The 17,104-nt window shown below is 49.8% G+C and overlaps 1 protein-coding gene across 2 annotated transcripts in view; it reads left to right on the top strand.

The window, feature by feature from the left end:
* NRTN (neurturin) overlaps positions 1–14,222 on the top strand; it is a 74,921-nt gene extending 60,699 nt beyond the window's left edge. Inside the window, exons 2-3 of one of the 2 annotated variants that reach the window (XM_035121087.3) lie at positions 2,174–2,411; positions 10,694–14,222. In XM_035121087.3, the coding sequence (XP_034976978.1) occupies positions 2,201–2,411; positions 10,694–11,142 (660 nt within the window). In that variant the 5' untranslated portion in view covers positions 2,174–2,200 and the 3' untranslated portion in view covers positions 11,143–14,222. The remainder of the gene's footprint in view (positions 1–2,173; positions 2,412–10,693) is intronic. The other variant, XM_088672986.1, reaches the window with a different exon arrangement.
* Positions 14,223–17,104: the final 2,882 nt, after the last annotated feature.

Raw genomic sequence — 17,104 nt, 5'->3', positions numbered from 1 at the left:
TTTTTGGCTCTCAAGCCCCTGAGGCTTAAATATCATCATTGGCTCTGGAAAATAAGCAAACCATTCACACAGACCCCTGTGCATGTGTTTTGACCTTTTCTTCGTCTCCTTAAATACATTTTAGACTTCAGCACAGCAGTTTGTGACATTTCCAATGATGGGTGGGGTGGAATTTCTGGGGATCAAAATGGTCAAAGGCCTGGAAATGATGCCTTATGAGGAACAGCTTAGGGAGCTGGGTATGTTTAGCCTGGAGAAGAGAAGGTTGTTGTTGTTGTTGTTTAGTCGTTTAGTCGTGTCCGACTCTTCGTGACCCCATGGACCATAGCACGCCAGGCACTCCTGTCTTGCACTGCCTCCCGTAGTTTGGTCAAACTCATGTTCGTAGCTTCGAGAACACTGTCCAGCCATCTCGTCCTCTGTCGTCCCCTTCTCCTTGTGCCCTCAATCTTTCCCAACATCAGGGTCTTTTCCAGGGAGTCTTCTCTTCTCATGAGGTGGCCAAAGTCTTGGAGCCTCAGCTTCAGGATCTGTCCTTCCAGTGAGCACTCAGGGCTGATTTCCTTCAGAATGGATAGGTTTGATCTTCTTGCAGTCCATGGGACTCTCAAGAGTCTCCTCCAGCACCATAATTTAAAAGCATCCATTCTTTGGCAATCAGCCTTATTTATGGTCCAGCTCTCACTTCCATACACCACGACTGGTAAAACCATATCCTTAACTATAGCTTTAAGTAGCTTTATTGAATATTCATGGATAAATAGCAAACAGATAAAAACACTGGCAGGATTATTGTAATAACCCGCAGTTTCATAAGAGTTTATATTTAAAGTAGATAATTAAAATGAGCAAATTAAATGAATTTGGATATGCAAAAGCTGTTAAAAAAATAAATTTAGGGAACGGCAGAAAGAGAGGGAAGGTAGTTCAACCTTGAAATGTTAAAATGATTGTAAAATTAATGAAATGTATAAATTTGAAAAGTATGAATAAAAACTTTAAAAAAGAGTGAGAGTGAACTTTCTCAGCTCTGGGCGCCTTTAATAAGACCCTTGCCACAATAGCTGGCAGCCTTCATAAGCTATTTGGCAGGCTTGAGTCCCCAGCCATGAAGTGCTGGGGTAGGCAAACTAAGGCCCAGGGGGCCGGATCAGGCCCAATCGCCTTCTCAATCCGCCCCGCAGACAGTCCGGGAATCAGCATGTTTTTACATGAGTAGAATGTGTCCTTTTATTTCAAATGCATCTCTGGGTTATTTGTTGGCCATAAGAATTCGTTCATTCCCCCCCCCCCCAAATATATAGTTCGGGCCCCCCACATGGTCTGAGGGACGATGGACTGGCCCCCTGCTGAAAAAGGTTGCCAACCCCTGCCTTAGGACATCAGAAGAGCCTGCTGGATCCGGCCAATGGCCCATCTAGCCGAGCATCCTGTTCTCGCAGTGGTCAACCGGAGGCCCGTGGGAAACCAGGGAGCTGTCAGAGAGCCGACAAGCAGAGCCGGTCATTCGCAGATCAGAGAAAAAGAGTGAGACACTTGGTCATGCATAGGCAAACTCGGCCCTCCAGCTGTTTTGGGACTACAACTCCCATCATCCCTAGCTAACAGGACAAGTGGTCAGGGATGATGGGAGTTGTAGTCCCAAAACATCTGGAGGGCCGAGTTTGCCTATGCCAGCACTTGGTTGACTGTCTGTGGTTCGTTTAAAATGAGATTCAGAAGTAATGCAAAATACAAGTGGGTGAGAAGATTAAAGACTTGTGGAGGCAGGGCATAGCCATCCTGGCTTGTAGCCATGGATAGTCCTCTCCTCCATGAATTTGTCTAACCCTCCTTTTAAAACCATCCAAGTCGGTGGCCATCACTCGTGGGCTAGAGAGTTCCAGAGTTTGGCTATGGGCCCACCTGGGTGGGGAAGGTGGAAGAGGTGCAGGGAATGACCTTTCTAGTTTCTTCTGGAATGGCCAAATGTCCCAGGGAAGCCCCGGTCCCCAGGCTCCCTGATTGGTTGTAACCCACCCCGCCTTGACCAATGGATTGGGAGGGGAGGTGCATTTTTTTCGGAGGAGGAAAAGCCCCTCTTTCGAATGCTATTGCAGGGGGTCTGGGTGGGGCAGGGATACCAGGGCCCAGGCCGGTGTAATAAAGACTGTCGTTTTTGCCTGTTTTGCAGAGTTTCAATGTTCTGACTTGGTCTAAGATGAAGGTATGGAAGCTTGCAGCTATAGCCTCGATGCTCTTCAGTTCCATGTTGTCCGTTTTGGTTTGTAGAGACTTGTTCACCAGGAGCCAGGAGCACACCCTCTTCTCCTCGCCGCTGTTTTCGAGAAGCTCGCCGTCTTCCTCGCTTGCCGAAGGCCACAGGAGGCACCCAAGGGCTCTGGGACGCCGCGGGTCGCTGATCTCCCAGTGTAAGCTTGTGTGCTCAGCCCTTCCCTTTTCCTGATGGAAAATGAGTAGGCTAGTTTGGGAGGGTGTGCTAGTGCTTATGAGATAGAGCTGGGTATGAACCTAAGGTGGTCTCAAGGTGGCCGCCCAGGCCTCTTTAAGTGGTTCCTCAAGGTTAGATTACTGCAATACATCATACATAGGGCTTCCTCTGAAGATGGTTCAGAAACTTCAGCCAGTGCAGAATTCAGTGGCAAGGCGATTTGTGTATATTACACCGATCCTGGTCCGGCTGCATTGGCTACCAATTGGTTTCCGGGCCCAATTCAAAGTTTTGGTTCTGACCTATAAAGCCTTAAACCTACCTGGACTTTGAGATCATATTCTGAGGCCCTCCTTCGTGTGCCTCCTCCTTGAGAGGTCCCGAGGGTGGCAGCACAAGAACGGGGCCTTTTCTGCAGTGGCTCCCCAGGGAAGTTCACCTGGCACCTTCATTATACACCTTTAGTCGCCAGGCAAAAACGTTCCTTTTTAACCAAAGCTTTGGTTTATCTGATTGACATCCTATGCCCTTTTAAAATGTGTGGTTTTTTTAGGGGGGTGTCTCTATTGGGTTGTTGTTGTCATTTTTATTATGTATTTTGTGGTTTTATATCTTGATTTTATTTTGAGACCCCCATGTATAGGGTGGTATATAAATTCCAATATAATAATAATAATAATAATAATAATAATAATAATAATAATAAGTGTCAACTTACGGAACTGCCTGCCACAATATGTGGCGACAGCTGATGGGAAGCCAGTCTACTGGCCACAATTGAGCCTCAAACTCAACAACTAAGCAGCAATAGTTTAGAGGTTTCAAGTTTCCTGGAAGAAGAAGAAGAGTTTGGATTTGATATCCCGCTTTATCTCTACCCGAAGGAGTCTCAAAGCGGCTAACATGCTCCTTTCCCTTCCTCCCCCACAACAAACACTCTGCGGGGTGAGGGGGGCTGAGAGACTTCAGAGAAGTGTGACTAGCCCAAGGTCACCCAGCAGCTGCATGTGGAGGAGCGGAGACGCGAACCCGGTCCCCCAGATTACGAGTCCACCGCTCTTAACCACTACACCACACTGGTTCTCACATTGGAAGCATCTATCTACTGATGGCTCGAAACAGGTTGCTAGGCTAGATGGACTCTTTCTGAAAGAGAGATTCACGGACAAGTTAGGCTATGGCTGTTAGGTGTTATAGCTAAACAAACCTTCCATGTTCAGCTATGTCCTGCCTCCACCGTTGAAGGCATTATCAATACAGTGGTACCTCTACTTACGAATTTAATGCGTTCCAAACGCACATTCGTAAGTCGAAAAAAATTGTAAGTCGAATCCCATAGGAATGCATTGGGAGAAAAAAATCGTAAGTAGAAGCAACCCTATCTAAAAATTCGTAAGTAGAAAAAATCTTATCTAAACCGCATCCAAGATGACGGACGGAGCTCCATTCGTAAGTAGAAACATTCGTAAGTAGAGTTATTCGTAAGTAGAGGTACCACTGTAGTGTCTCAATCAAAGGGAGTAAGTCATAGCCCCACCTTGGTCAGACCCCACCTGGAGTACTGCGTCCAGTTCTGGTTCGCCACAATTTAAGAAGGATATTGACAAGCTGGAACATTCGCAGAGGAGGCCAAGGTTCTGGAAAACCAAGCCCTATGAGGAACGGTCGAGGGAGTTGAGGATGTTTGGCCTGAAAAAGAAGCGATGTGATAGCCGTCTCCCAAGATACAAAGGGCTGTTCTACGGAGGATGGAGCGAGCAAGTTTTCTCCTGCGTCGGACTCAAACCAATGGCTTCAAGTTACAAAAAAGGCGATTCCGACTGAAGTTTCTGACAGTAAGAGCTGTTTGACAATGGAACAGACCCCTGCAATGGGGGGAATCTCAGCTAGAGCATCCATGACAGGTGGCCATCCAACCTCTGCTTTGAAACCTCCAAGGAAGGAGAGTCCACCACCTCTTGTGGGAATCTGTGCCGCTGTTGAACAGGGGATATTAGAGAAGTTCAGAATGGATAGAATTAGCAGCCACTCTTGATCATTATAAACTTGGGCTTCCAAGCAGCATATCCTGGTGTAAAATTCTCCCGAACAGAGATACTAAATCAACTAATTACACATGCACACAAAATTTATGTAATTGCACCCATGCACTCAAAATTTATGTAATTGCATCTGCAAATCCCCGCTTAGAAAACTGTACAGTATATGGTAGCATGAGATTTCCTGTGACAGCATACAATTAAATCCAGACCCGTCCTACCCAGCTGGGATGGGATGGGGAGATTAGATTAATTTGGGGACTGTTTGACGGGGGAATGGTTGCTTCTGAGATTGGTTACATTTGGCTCCCCACCCCCACTCCCACCCACTGAAAAAAATGGATTTAATTGCATGTTTGTCTATGGATTAGAATTCTTTCAAAGGCAGTTGATTGGGGTGGATTTGTGTATACGATTAGATCAGGCTTTTTGCGGTTAACGGGTGCCTCCAAATTCCAGTTGCCGGGGAGCAAAGGAGAGAGGGCCACTTTGATGGGGGGCACCAGGCCCATCTCCGTCAGAAGCACAATAGTAAGGCGAGATGGAGTTCTGGCAGCCCAGTTCTGGGTGCCTCCTTTTAAGAAGGGCATGGGCATGCGGGAGGAAGAAACCAAATTTCAGGCCACAAGGCACTCCTGCTTAGGGACGGGTGAAAAAGGGATTGATCTAGCTCTATTCTAGGCATTTCGGGACGCGGGTGGTGCTGTGGGTTAAACCACAGAGCCTAGGGCTTGCCGATCAGAAGGTCAGCGGTTCAAATCCCTGCAACGGGGTGAGCTCCCGTTGCTTGGTCCCCAGCTCCTGCCAATCTAGCAGTTCGGAAGCACATCAAAGTGCAAGTAGATAAATAGGGACCGCTCCGGCGGGAAGGTAAACGGCTTTTCTGTGCGCTGCTCTGGTTCGCCAGAAGCAGCTTAGTTATGCTGGCCACATGACCTGGAAGCTGTACGCCGGCTCCCTCGGTCAGTAAAGCGAGATGAGCGCCGCAACCCCAGAGTCATCCACAACTGGACCCAATGGTTAGGGGTCCCTTTACCCAGCGCCGTCTTAAGCGCTCCCGGCGCTGTGGTGTGCCGGATCCTCCGGCACCCTCCCGCCCCGTTCCGGCCCCCTCCCACCCCATTTCCCAGCGCGGTGGGCGGGTGGGCGCCGCGCGCCACGCGGGTGCAACAGGCACTGCTGCGCGGCAGGCGGGCGGGCAGGCGCAGCTGCGCGGCGGACCGGTCGGCCAGCGGGTGGGCGCAGCTCGCGGCGCCCTCCTGGCGGGCCGGCACCATGGTGCCCTGCGCCACCCAGCCTGCACGTAGGGCCGGGCCTGCCTTTACCTTTACCTTTATTCTAGGCATTCCTGAAAGCTACTGACTGCACACACCGGGAGACGAGTGAAGTGCTCCCCCCTCCATCCCCATCACCCTTCAGGAATTTTTATATGTGTTGGAAGCTGCCCAGAGTCACTGAGGCAACCCAGTCAGATGGGTGGGGAATAATAATAATAATAATAATAATAATAATAATAATAATAATAATACAACAGTTGTGCCTTGGATCCCGAACGCATTGCGGGTCGAATGTTTTGGCTCCTAAATGCCGCAAACCCAGAAGTAAGTGTTCCGGTTTGCGAACTACTTTTGGAACCCGAATGTCCGACGCGGCTTCTGATTGGCTGCAGGAGTTTGGGGAGGGGGTAAGAACAAAAAAAGGAGGGTCAAGGAGGGTCAGTTGGTGTGTGGGGGGGTGAGTGAGAAATGTCCCTATTTTTATCTGAGGAGTGTTGGAGGGTATGTAAGGAGGAGAAGGAAGCTGACAGGAGAGGGGCTGCTTGTAAGTAAGAAGGCGAGCAGGCAGGGGGGGGCTGGCTGGCTGAACTTGGAGGGGCAGTGCTAACTTTGCCTTCCCCAACGAGACCCCAACGAACAAACAGGACAACGCGCCAAGCAAGCAAGCAAGCAAACCCCGACTATTTCAAACTGAGCCTTCTGGGCCCATTCTCAAATTGGCGCCAGCGAATTACTGGCGGCGAATGGTCATTGGAATCAGATGCTTGCTACCCTCCCTGTTCTTTTGTTCTTTCCTCCCTGGGCTGGGAACGGAATAGAAGCCTCCAGCCGCTGGTTCCTTTAAAGGCCCTCGGAGGTTTCATGGAGGCTGTTAAATCCAGGTTGTGAGTGGAGGCCAAGCTCCCTTCGTGGAAAAACCCTGGATGCGCAGAGTGTGCTGAACAACACACCGGGTGGGGGTGGGGAGGGTATTTAAAGCAAAAATAAAAATAGAGGGTGCTGTCTCATGTTTGTGACAGTGGACGGGAGAGTTTTGTGTTCTTTTTAAAGAAAAAACTTTTACCATATCCATATACTGAGATTCTCTGAATTTCGCGACTCCCCCTCCCCCCTCCCCTGCATGGGTCTTTAACATAATTATTCTAGACACAGGTAGGTAGCCGTGTTGGTCTGCCGTAGTCAAAACAAAATAAAAAAAACATTCCTTCCAGTAGCACCTTTAAAAGGTAAGGGGACCCCTGACCATTAGGTCCAGTCGTGACAGACTCTGGGGTTGCGGCACTCATCTCACGTTATTGGCCGAGGGAGCCGGCGTACAGCTTCCAGGTCATGTGGCCAGCATGACAAAGCCGCTTCTGGGGAACCAGAGTAGCGCACGGAAATGCCGTTTACCTTCCTGCCAGAGCGGTACCTATTTATCTACTTGTACTTTGACGTGATTTCGAACTGCTAGGTTGGTAGAGCAGGGACTGAACAACGGAAGCTCACTCCGTCGCAGGGATTCGAACCGCCGACCTTCTGATCGACAAGCCCTTGGCTCTGTGGTTTAACCCACAGCGCCACCTGCGCTAAATTATTTTAGAATAATTATTTCTTCCAGTAGCACCTTAGATACCAACTAAGATTGTTCTTGGTATTAACTTTTGTGTGTATGCACACTTCTTCAGATAGCTTATACCAATGACAAACTTAGTTGGTCTCTAAGGTGCTACTGGAAGGAATAATTATTCTAAAACTACATATCATTACGTTCTCCACATTTTTCGTCTCTCTGAAATATCCACACACACACACACACACACACACACACACACACAGAGAGAGAGAGACACCATTTCTTTACAAGTTGTTTTTAAAGTCCAGCTCACGTTTTTATTTGTTTACAATGGTCTACTAAGTAAGTTATAAATTAACCCCATTCTTTTTTAAAGTCATTAACTTCTTGATTCCCGAGTCTCCCAGTCAGTTTTGCCATTCCAGTACAGTCCAGCAATTTGGCTTGCCATTCTCGTTGGTTCTTTCCATGCTAGTAGCATCCTTGCAGCTGTTGTCTCATACATAAACAATATTTAGTGGTATTTTGGGATATCAGGGCCTGTAATCCCCAATGAAAATGCTTCCGGTTTTTTAAACAAATGTTATTTTAAACTCCCCTCCCCCCAATTTATTTACCATATTTTTCCATGTATAAGACATTTTTTATTATTATTATCAAAAAATGTTTAAAATTGTGGGCTGTCATATACACGGATAGTGCAGAGGGGGTGCAGGCAATTGGTGGCAACCGCAAGGAGGTGATTGTCAGCGGCGATTGGGCAGGTGATTGGCTGCTGCTGCATCAATTGGGCAGGTGATTGGTCAGCAAGGCCTACTGACGATTGGCTGCTGCTGCGTCAATTAGGCAGGTGATTGGCGGCTCCGGCAAGGACTGCCGACGATTGGCTGCTGCTGCGTCAATTAGGCGGACGATTGGCGGTGGCTGGTGGGTGTGTGATTTTCGGTAATCCTCCCACCCAAAAAGCTCAACAACTCTGGGCAATCACCCCCCCCCATTTCCTTAATTTGGGTTCCCCCAAAATAGGGGTCATCTTATACACGGGGTCATGTGATACACGGAAAAATACGGTATATAAATTCCCAAAAAGACTTTGTTATCTTCCATGACCACCACATATGATAAAAAGCACCCTCCTTTTATTTATACTTCCATCAAATACTTGAGCTTGTTCTATACCTTTTGGATAACTTAGTAGGAGTCAGATACCACCGGTATATCATTTTCATGCAATTTTCTTTCAGCGTACAACATGCTTTGAATTTCAAATCTGTTCTCCATAGCCTCTCCCAATCTGCCATTTGTATATAGTGGCGGACAGGAGAGTTTGAATGCAACGGAGAAATCGAATGCAACAGAAGCCATGTCAGAATATGGCCTGCGGCTGCTTTTTCTTCAGGATGCAAGTTTCAGCTATTTGGGTGGGTGAGGTGGCAGAAGGCCATGAAGTGGTTGCTTGGTGGGTACCCACCCCACGGGCAGAGAAATGGCGCTGGGATGGGTGAGATTGTGCCCATTCCCGGCAAGATCTGGCCGAGATTGCGTGACGTCTTTGCGGAGGGTGTGAGATCATGCATGATTTCGGTGAGATCTTGCCAGGAATCGCCGTGGTCTTCTGTTTCCTGTTTCACCTGAGCTGCAAAACAGGATGCGTTGCCCCTGCCATGCTCAGAGTAGCTCCACTGAAATCAATGGGTTCGAGTTCAGCTATTCCCAAGCATGGCTTAGATGCAAACCCGTGGGTTCTCTGCCTGCTAGTACAGAGGCAACTGGAAATAGTAAATGGAAGAGTTTTAATGTTGCGAAACAGAAGAATCTAATACAGCATTTTCACAGCGTCCAGCTTGATCACCGGGTCAGGACGGTTTGAGCATATTGCACCGATCCTGACCCAACTGCGCTGGCTGCCAGTCAGTTTCTGGACCCAAGTACTGGTTTTGACCTATGAAGTCATAACCGGCACAGGACTACTTTCTCTCCAAATGAACCTACCCAGACCCTCACATCATTCCCTGGGTCCTTTCTTTGTGTGCTTCCTCCACAAGAGGTCTGGAGGGTGGCACCGTGAAAACGGGGCCTTTTCTGCAGTGGCTCCCTGCTTGTAGGATGCTCTCCCCAGGGAAGCTGGGAAGTACACCTTTAGGCATCAGCAGGGTTGCCAGACTCAATAGAGGACAGGACTTCTGTGCCTTTAATTGCCCTGCTCTCTTTTGAGTCTGGAAACCTTAAAAGAGAAACCAGCAGACCCTCAAAAGAGAGCAGGGCAATTAAAGGCACAGAAGTCCTGTCCTCTATTGAGTCTGGCAACCCTAGGCATCGGGTGGAAACATTTCTCTTTTCCTAGACCTTTGGCTAATTAAGCAATATATGGCATTTTAAATTTGTGTGTGTTTGATACTATGATATGTATTTTTACGTTTTTATATTGTAAACCACCCTATGATCCTTGGATGAAGGGCGGTAAAGAAATAACAACAACAAAAGCAATTCCCTGCTTAAAAACCTCCAGTGAAGGAGGAGTCCCCCATCTTCTGAGGGAGACCGTTCCCCTGTCAAACAGCTCTTACTGTCATAACCGTCTTACCGATGTTGAGTCAGAATCTCCTTTCTCGTAACTTGAAGTCATGGGTTTGAGCTCTACCCTCCAGAGAGCCAGTGTGGTGTAGTGGTTGAGAGTAGTAGACTCCTAATCTGGGGAACCGGGTTCGCTTCCCTGCTCCTCCACATGCAGCTGCTGGGGGACCTTGGGCTAGTCACACTTCTTTGAAGTCTCTCAGCCTCACTCACCTCACAGAGTGTTTGTTGTGGCGGAGGAAGGGAAAGGAGCATGTTAGCCGCTTTGAGACTCCTTTGGGTAGTGATAAAGCGGGATATCAAATCCAAACTCTTCTTCTTCTTCTTCCAGAGCAGGAGGAAACAAGCTTGCCCCCACCTTCCATGTGAGAGCCCTGTAGATACTTGAAGGTGGCTATCCTATCTCCTCTCCTCTTCTCCAGGATAACCATCCCCAGCTCCTTCAACCATTCCTCATAAGGCATGGCTTCTAGACCCTTGATAATCGGCAGACCGGAAGTAGCGCTGCTGCCATTTTGGAGCTGGGTAGAGCAGCATCGGAAGTCGCTTCTGAGCATGCTCCGCCCAGTTCCAAAATGGCCGCCGCACCAGAAATCGCTTCTGCGCATGTCCAGAGACTCCAGACATGCGCAGAAGGAGCCTCCCCCGGCCGGTAAGTAAACCGGGGAAAAACAAAAAAAATCCATTTTTCCAGCTGGGAATGGCTGGGAAAACGGGGATTTCCCGGGGAATACGGGAGACTTGGCAGCTATGCCCACTCGGCCAAAACTTTCTATCATTATTCTAATTTTCTGTTATTTCTTTAAAAAAATTCCAGACAGCACATTGTTCGAGAGCTACACGGAGGGAGAAATCCGCCACCTTATCTCCACGCTGATCGAGAGGTACAGCCAGTCCATGAACTCGGGGGGCCACGAACTGCCGCTATTCGCCAAAGCCGGCAACCGGATGAAACGCGCCAAGGCCCGCCACAAGCCCTGCTCCCTCAAGGAGCTGGAGGTGACTGTCAGCGAGCTAGGCCTCGGCTACAAGTCGGACGAGACTGTCCTCTTCCGCTATTGCAGCGGCACCTGCGACTCGGCTGTGCGCAACTACGACTTGTCCCTGAAGAACGTGAGGAGCATGCGGAAGATAAAGAAGGAGAAGGTGAGAGCCCGCCCGTGCTGCCGCCCCCTGTCGTACGATGACGACGTCTCCTTCTTGGACGCAGGGAACCGCTACTACACGGTGAACGAGGTGTCGGCCAAAGAGTGCGGCTGCGTGTGATGGAGCAAAGGAAGGAGGAGGAGGAGGGGGAGCCCGGCTGCGCACCCAGAAGTGCCCAGAGGCTGCTGGCGTGTGGGTGGTTGTCCAAAGGTGGAAGAGGACGCGAGGAGAAGACCGCCAGGGCATCCCCGCCTGGAGCAGCCAAGGAGACAACTGGATTTTAAGTCTACCTCAGGGCTGTCAATGGAGGCCAAGGGAAACCAGCGTCTGGTTGGGGGGCTCCTCAACGGGTGGGGGAGTCGGGGAGCCCCTGTGGCCTCGGCCTCTTGGTGCGGCAGCGCAAGGAATCCTGTCAAATGCCTCACCGGAACAGCCCGTCGCGCTGCCATGATGGAGAAGCCGGTGCACTCTCGACGCAGCCGGCTGGAGGAACGTAGTTCCAAGCTTCGCAGCGAATCAAAAACAAGAGAGATCTCTTGCTTGGTGGTCTTCTGCAGGGGCCACCGTGCCTAGGAGCAGCCCCATGGGCGATGCCCACTTTGCCCAAGCTGGAGATCTTTACGGGAATGGTTCCACGTGGGGCCCGGATGCCAGGGGCCGTTGCTGCCCATGCTGCACCTTCTGAATCCTGCGGGCGAAGGAGGGTCAAGAGATTGAGGTGTGCTCCTCCTATACTACAGGAGTGCCACCGTGCCACCATCTTAAAGTACACACACAGTTATAACAGTGCTGTGTGAAATGTATGTTTGTATATATACATGTAGACATAGGTTTAAAGTATCAACAAATGTGTACAAAAAGGCTGCCAATCCTTTCCAGGAATTGCATCAAATTCTTAACGGAGTCGATTGGAATCGGCGTTGTCGGGGGCTTCTGAAATCGAAGAGCTCAAATGTTTCCACATTAAACATTGGAGGGACATTGGAGAAGACTACAGTTTGGTGGCAGAGTTTTGCAGGTTTTAATTCCTGGCACCTCCAGTTATGTTTGAAATCCTGGAGAGCCTCTGCCAGCCGGTTGGGCCAACATGGAGCTCTGTGGACCCGACTCAGTTTAAGGCACCTGCACAGTTGTTTAAATCTGCTCAGAAGCATGAGGACTAGGTGCTTAAATTAATTTTATGGGAAGGAGGCATAGTTGCATGCAGGCTAGCCAAAGTTCAATCTCTGGCATTTCGAGGTAATTCAGGGAAGGGCGCCCCTGCCTGTGGAGAACTGTTGATGGTTTAGTGTAGAGAGAATAATAGAATGGTTGAGTTGGAAGGGATCCCGGGGGTCATCTAGTCCAACCCCCTGCAATGCAGGAACCTCAACACGCAGTCCCCCCCACCCCTTTTGAAAGCACAGGAAAGGACCCTGTGCTAGCTGTTTTATTAGGACACAATCCTCAGATCTTCCTACTCCTGAGAAATGGAGCAGGCCAGTGTTTCCCAAACTTGGGTCTCCAGCTGTTTTTGGACTACAACTCCCATCATCCCAAGCTAGCAGGACCAGTGGTCAGGGATGATGGGAACTGTAGTCCAAAAACAGATGGAAAGAGACCCAAGTTTGGGAAATCCTGGACGAGGCAATGTGTGAGCTCCTAAAGCTCTGGCCAAGGTAACTTCCTAGTTGTCTCCAGACTGGTATGCACTTTGTGAGGGACCATAATTTTGGAAGCAGAACGTCCTGAGTTCAAATCTCTGGAATTGCCTGCTTTCCAAAGGTATCAGGTTCCAGGTTCCATCTTTGCTTGAGAACTCCAAGAGCCACAGCCAATCAGAGGAGAGCAGCCTTCCCCAAACTGGTGCCCTCCAGATATCACAGAACTACAACTCCCATCTGTCCCCATCAGCTTAGCCAGGGGTCTGGGAGGATGGGCACTGCAGTCCTATAACATCTGGAGAAGGTTACAGTACACAATAACCCATTAGATCAGGCATCCCCAAACTGTGGCCCTCCAGATGTTTTGGTCTACAACTCCCATCATCCCTAGCTAACAGGACCAGTGGTCAGGGTTAGGGAATTGTAGTCCAAAACATCTGGAGGGCCGAAGTTTAGGGATGCCTGCATTCGATGAATCAATGAACTGACTTGGCATTTAGGCAACTCTCTCTGTTCTGTCAAATAATGGAAATCGTGACAGTCAAAACAAGTTCTAATTTGCAGTGTTGCTGTGCTTCCCAAAGCGAGGCTGATGGCTTCTCTACGTAAGAAGGAACTAGATATTCAGGCGCAAGAGGCCTTTGCTTCTGACCAGTGAGGAGGGAGATAAATTTGATTCAGTTACCATTTAATGGCAAATTAACAACAACAACAACAGCTTATTATTTATACCCCACCCATCTGGCTGGGTTCCCCCAGCCATTCTGGGTGGCTCCCAACAGAATACTAAAAACATGATAAAACATCAAACATTAAAAACTTCCCTAAACAGGGCTGCCTTCAGATGTCTTCTAAAAGTCAGATAGTTGTTTATTTCCTTGATATCTGATGGGAGGGTGTTCCACAGGGCGGGCGCTACCACCGAGAAGGCCCTCTGCCTGGTTCCCTGTAACCTCCCTTCTCGTAGGGAGGGAACCGCCAGAAGGCCCTCAGAGTTGGACCTCACTGTCCTGGCTGGATGATGGGGGTGGAGACGCTCCTTCTGGTATACTGGATTCACACGTCCCCAAAACAATATGGGAGCCAAGGCAGCTGTCCTTTGACATTTGCACTTTTCCGAATTTTGCAATGCAATTCTCCAGCCAAGTAAACTGCAAATGAATATACATATCCTAGGGTTAAATGTGCATACAAATGCATATGACGTACAAAAATCCATTGCACGAGGTGCATATATTTTGGCGGGGGGGGAGAGAGTATCAAATTCGCAATCAAATGCTCGTGAATTTTCATGAGGACTTTTCCCCAAGAAAAATTGCAAACTAATGCGGAAATGTGATGGAACCGAACATAAGATTGGGGAAAAAATAATCAGAAACCGGGACATAGATGCCCATCCATACTTCTGGCACAGCGGGAACCAAATTGGCAGGTGGGAGGAGCATAACCCTCTTGCACCCAAAACCTTTTCGTGAGAGTACTTCCCCCCATTCTTTCTCTGGCTACATTCCCCTCCAGTGTTGTCTCAAAGACCAGATTCAAACCCAATAAGGGGGGGGGGAGTGGCTGCAGGGAGAAGAGGGTTTGGGGGGCCAAGAGGCAGGAAACATAGCTGCCAAGTCTCCCGTTTTCCCCGGGAAATCCCCGTTTTCCCAGCTGTTCCTAGCTGAAAAAACGGATTTTTTTTGTTTTTCCCCGGTTTATTCTGGCGCAGTGGCCATTTTGGAACTGGGCGGAGCATGCTCAGAAGCAATTTTTGATGCTGCTCTGCCCAGTTCCAAAATGGCTGCAGTGCGACTTCTGGCGCAGCGGCCATTTTGGAACTGGGCAAAGCAGCATCAAAAGTCACTTCTGAGCATGCTCTGCCCAGTTCCAAAATTGCGGCAGCGCTACTTCCGGCCCAGTCCCTTATTTCTCTGACAGCAACTTGGCAGGTATGGCAGGAAAACAGCTCCCCGAATCTGCGACGCCTGCCAATTGCCCCCTCCAGCACCAGCTTGGATGGCTTTAAAATAAGATTAGACAAAATCACGGGGGAAGGGGACTCTCAGTAGCTGCTAAGCATGGCGCTACCTCTGCAGCTGGAGGCTGCAACGCTTCGGAAAAGGGGCATAGCGTAGGGGAGAAGATCAGATCCCAAATTTGCAAAGCCGCCCGCATGAGAAGGATACAGCAGCCATGCACCCTTTGATCCCAGCCTCACCTTTGCTGGCAAGGCTGGGATTGAGCCACTTGCAGCAGCCCTAGACCAGGAGTCAAAATACCAAAAAAAGAGGCAACTCGTCGACCAATTCCAACGGGTGAAATGTATCTGTTTTTATCTTTATAAACTATAACGACATGCGAGACAGTGATCCAAGGTAACCATACTGTTTTGGTTTGGTAACCCCTGCTCACATATGTGTATGACCCCTGTTCCACAGATTGTATACAAACACTAAGTTAAAAAACTGAGGAAGACCAAACCAAAACAGTATGATTACCTTGGATCATAGCTGCCAAGTACCCTGTTTTCCCCAGGAAACCCCCGTTTTTACTTACCTTTTCCCGGTGGTCCCCCGTATCACTTCGTCTCCCGTTTTTCTCCGTTATTTTCTCCTGCCAGCGGCCATTTTTTTCTTTCTGGTTTGCCCTTCTATGGGCACCAAAAATGGCCGCCGCCGGCTTCAAAGGTCGAATCTACGCATGTCCGGAAGTGCGTAGACGCGACTTCCGGTGTCGGCGGAGGCCATTTTTGGTGCCCATAGATGGGCGGAGCGACACCGGAAGTTGCATCTACGCACTTCCGGACATGCGCAGATGCGACTTTTGAAGCCGGCGGTGGCCATTTTTGGTGCCCATAGAAGGGCAAAGCGACACCGGAAGTTACGTCGATGCAACTTCCAGTGTCACACGGCTGCCGGTCCCGGATTCTGCAGTCCGGGACTTGGAAGGTAAGCCTTGGATCACTGTCTCGCATGTCATCATAGTTTATAAAGATAAAAACAGATACATTTCACCCGTTGGAATTGGTCAACGTGTTGCCTCTTTTTTTGGTATTTTGACTCAAGTCTGCAACACAGGGGGTTGTTTCATTAGCACTAGACCAGGAGTCAGCAACCTTTTTCAACCGTGGGCCACTGTCCACTGAGGTCCACTGTCCTCAGACCTTGTGGGGGGCCGAACTATATTTTTTTGGGGAAATATGAATGAATTCCTATGCCCCACAAAGAACCCAGAGGTGCATTTTAAATAAAGGCACACATACTACTCATGTAAAAACACGCTGATTCCCAGACTGTCTGCGGGCTGGATTGAGAAGGCGATTGGGCCGCATCCAGCCCCCAGACCTTAGGTTGCCTACCCCTGCCCTAGACACTTGGGCCAGATTCATATGCAGGTCAGTGAGGAATTGTTGCTTGTGTGCAAGGCAGTGCCCCTCTCGTCACAAATGGGAACTATTGTTCTGCTTCATGGCGTGTGTTTCGCCCTAGTTGTCCGCCCTGGCTGGACGGCGGGCAGCTGTCCTGATCCGTAGGGTTTGCTTGCATTCCACGTTCTTTGCTCATGCCTGCGAAGGGCGGCAGAACTTTACGGCCAGTCCTTCTGTTTAGCATTTCCTTGGCCCGGGAAGGCGGCCAAGAAAGAGAGGGGTGGGGGGGAGAGAGAAATGCTCTTTCGGGAGACAAATGAAGTTGGCTTGGCCAAGGCAGAAGTCCGAGGGCTCATTTATCTCCTTCCAGAGTAAACAACGGTGACATTGCTGCTCTGAAAACCAGTTTGGAAATAAGAGAGTCCTTCCTCAAAGCTATGAGGTTCGTGAATTGCAGCCGAATCTCATGGCATCTGTGGATGCGGTGGCCGGGTGGTGGAAACTTCCTCAGTCTGGGGGGCAGGGGGGAGATTTGATTAGGTCTGCATTTTGAAAGCACCCTTTAGCCAATTTGCACTTTCACGAGAACTCAAACACAGCCGCCCTTTTGACATTTGCACTTCCCACGGTTTTGCAGCGCAGCTCTCCGGGACACAAGCAATGCGTGTGCCAATGCATAGGCATGCAAAAGCGCATATAAGTGCAAAGAGCACACAAGAACAGGGGCGTCTTACCCATAGAGGTTAATGGCGCAGGGCGCCAGGGCACCAAGTTCTGGAGGGCACCAGGGAAGAGGCGGAGGCTGGACGCGGCACCTCCCGGCATCAGCTCGCTGCCCTCGCCCGCCTCTGCCATGTCTCACCAAAGCAGCACCGTGCCCAGAGCCTCCGTCTGCCGTGGCCACCGCGGCACGAAGCGGCCAGCTGAGCCGGGAGGCGCTGCGTCCAGCTTCCACCTCTTCCCCACCAGAGGAGCTGCCTTCCAGCCGCTGCCCACCTCCTCCAGCCCTGCCGGCAGCGCCATCCTCCCTTTAAAAAGGTGGACAACGGGGGGGGGGCACCGGAGGGAGCTTTGCACCACGGCGCTG

The sequence above is a fragment of the Zootoca vivipara genome, chromosome 6 (assembly GCF_965207765.1).
Source record: "Zootoca vivipara chromosome 6, rZooViv2.hap1.1, whole genome shotgun sequence".
Taxonomy (NCBI): Eukaryota; Metazoa; Chordata; class Lepidosauria; order Squamata; family Lacertidae; genus Zootoca; species Zootoca vivipara.
This window is presented reverse-complemented; position numbering and strand designations above follow the sequence as displayed.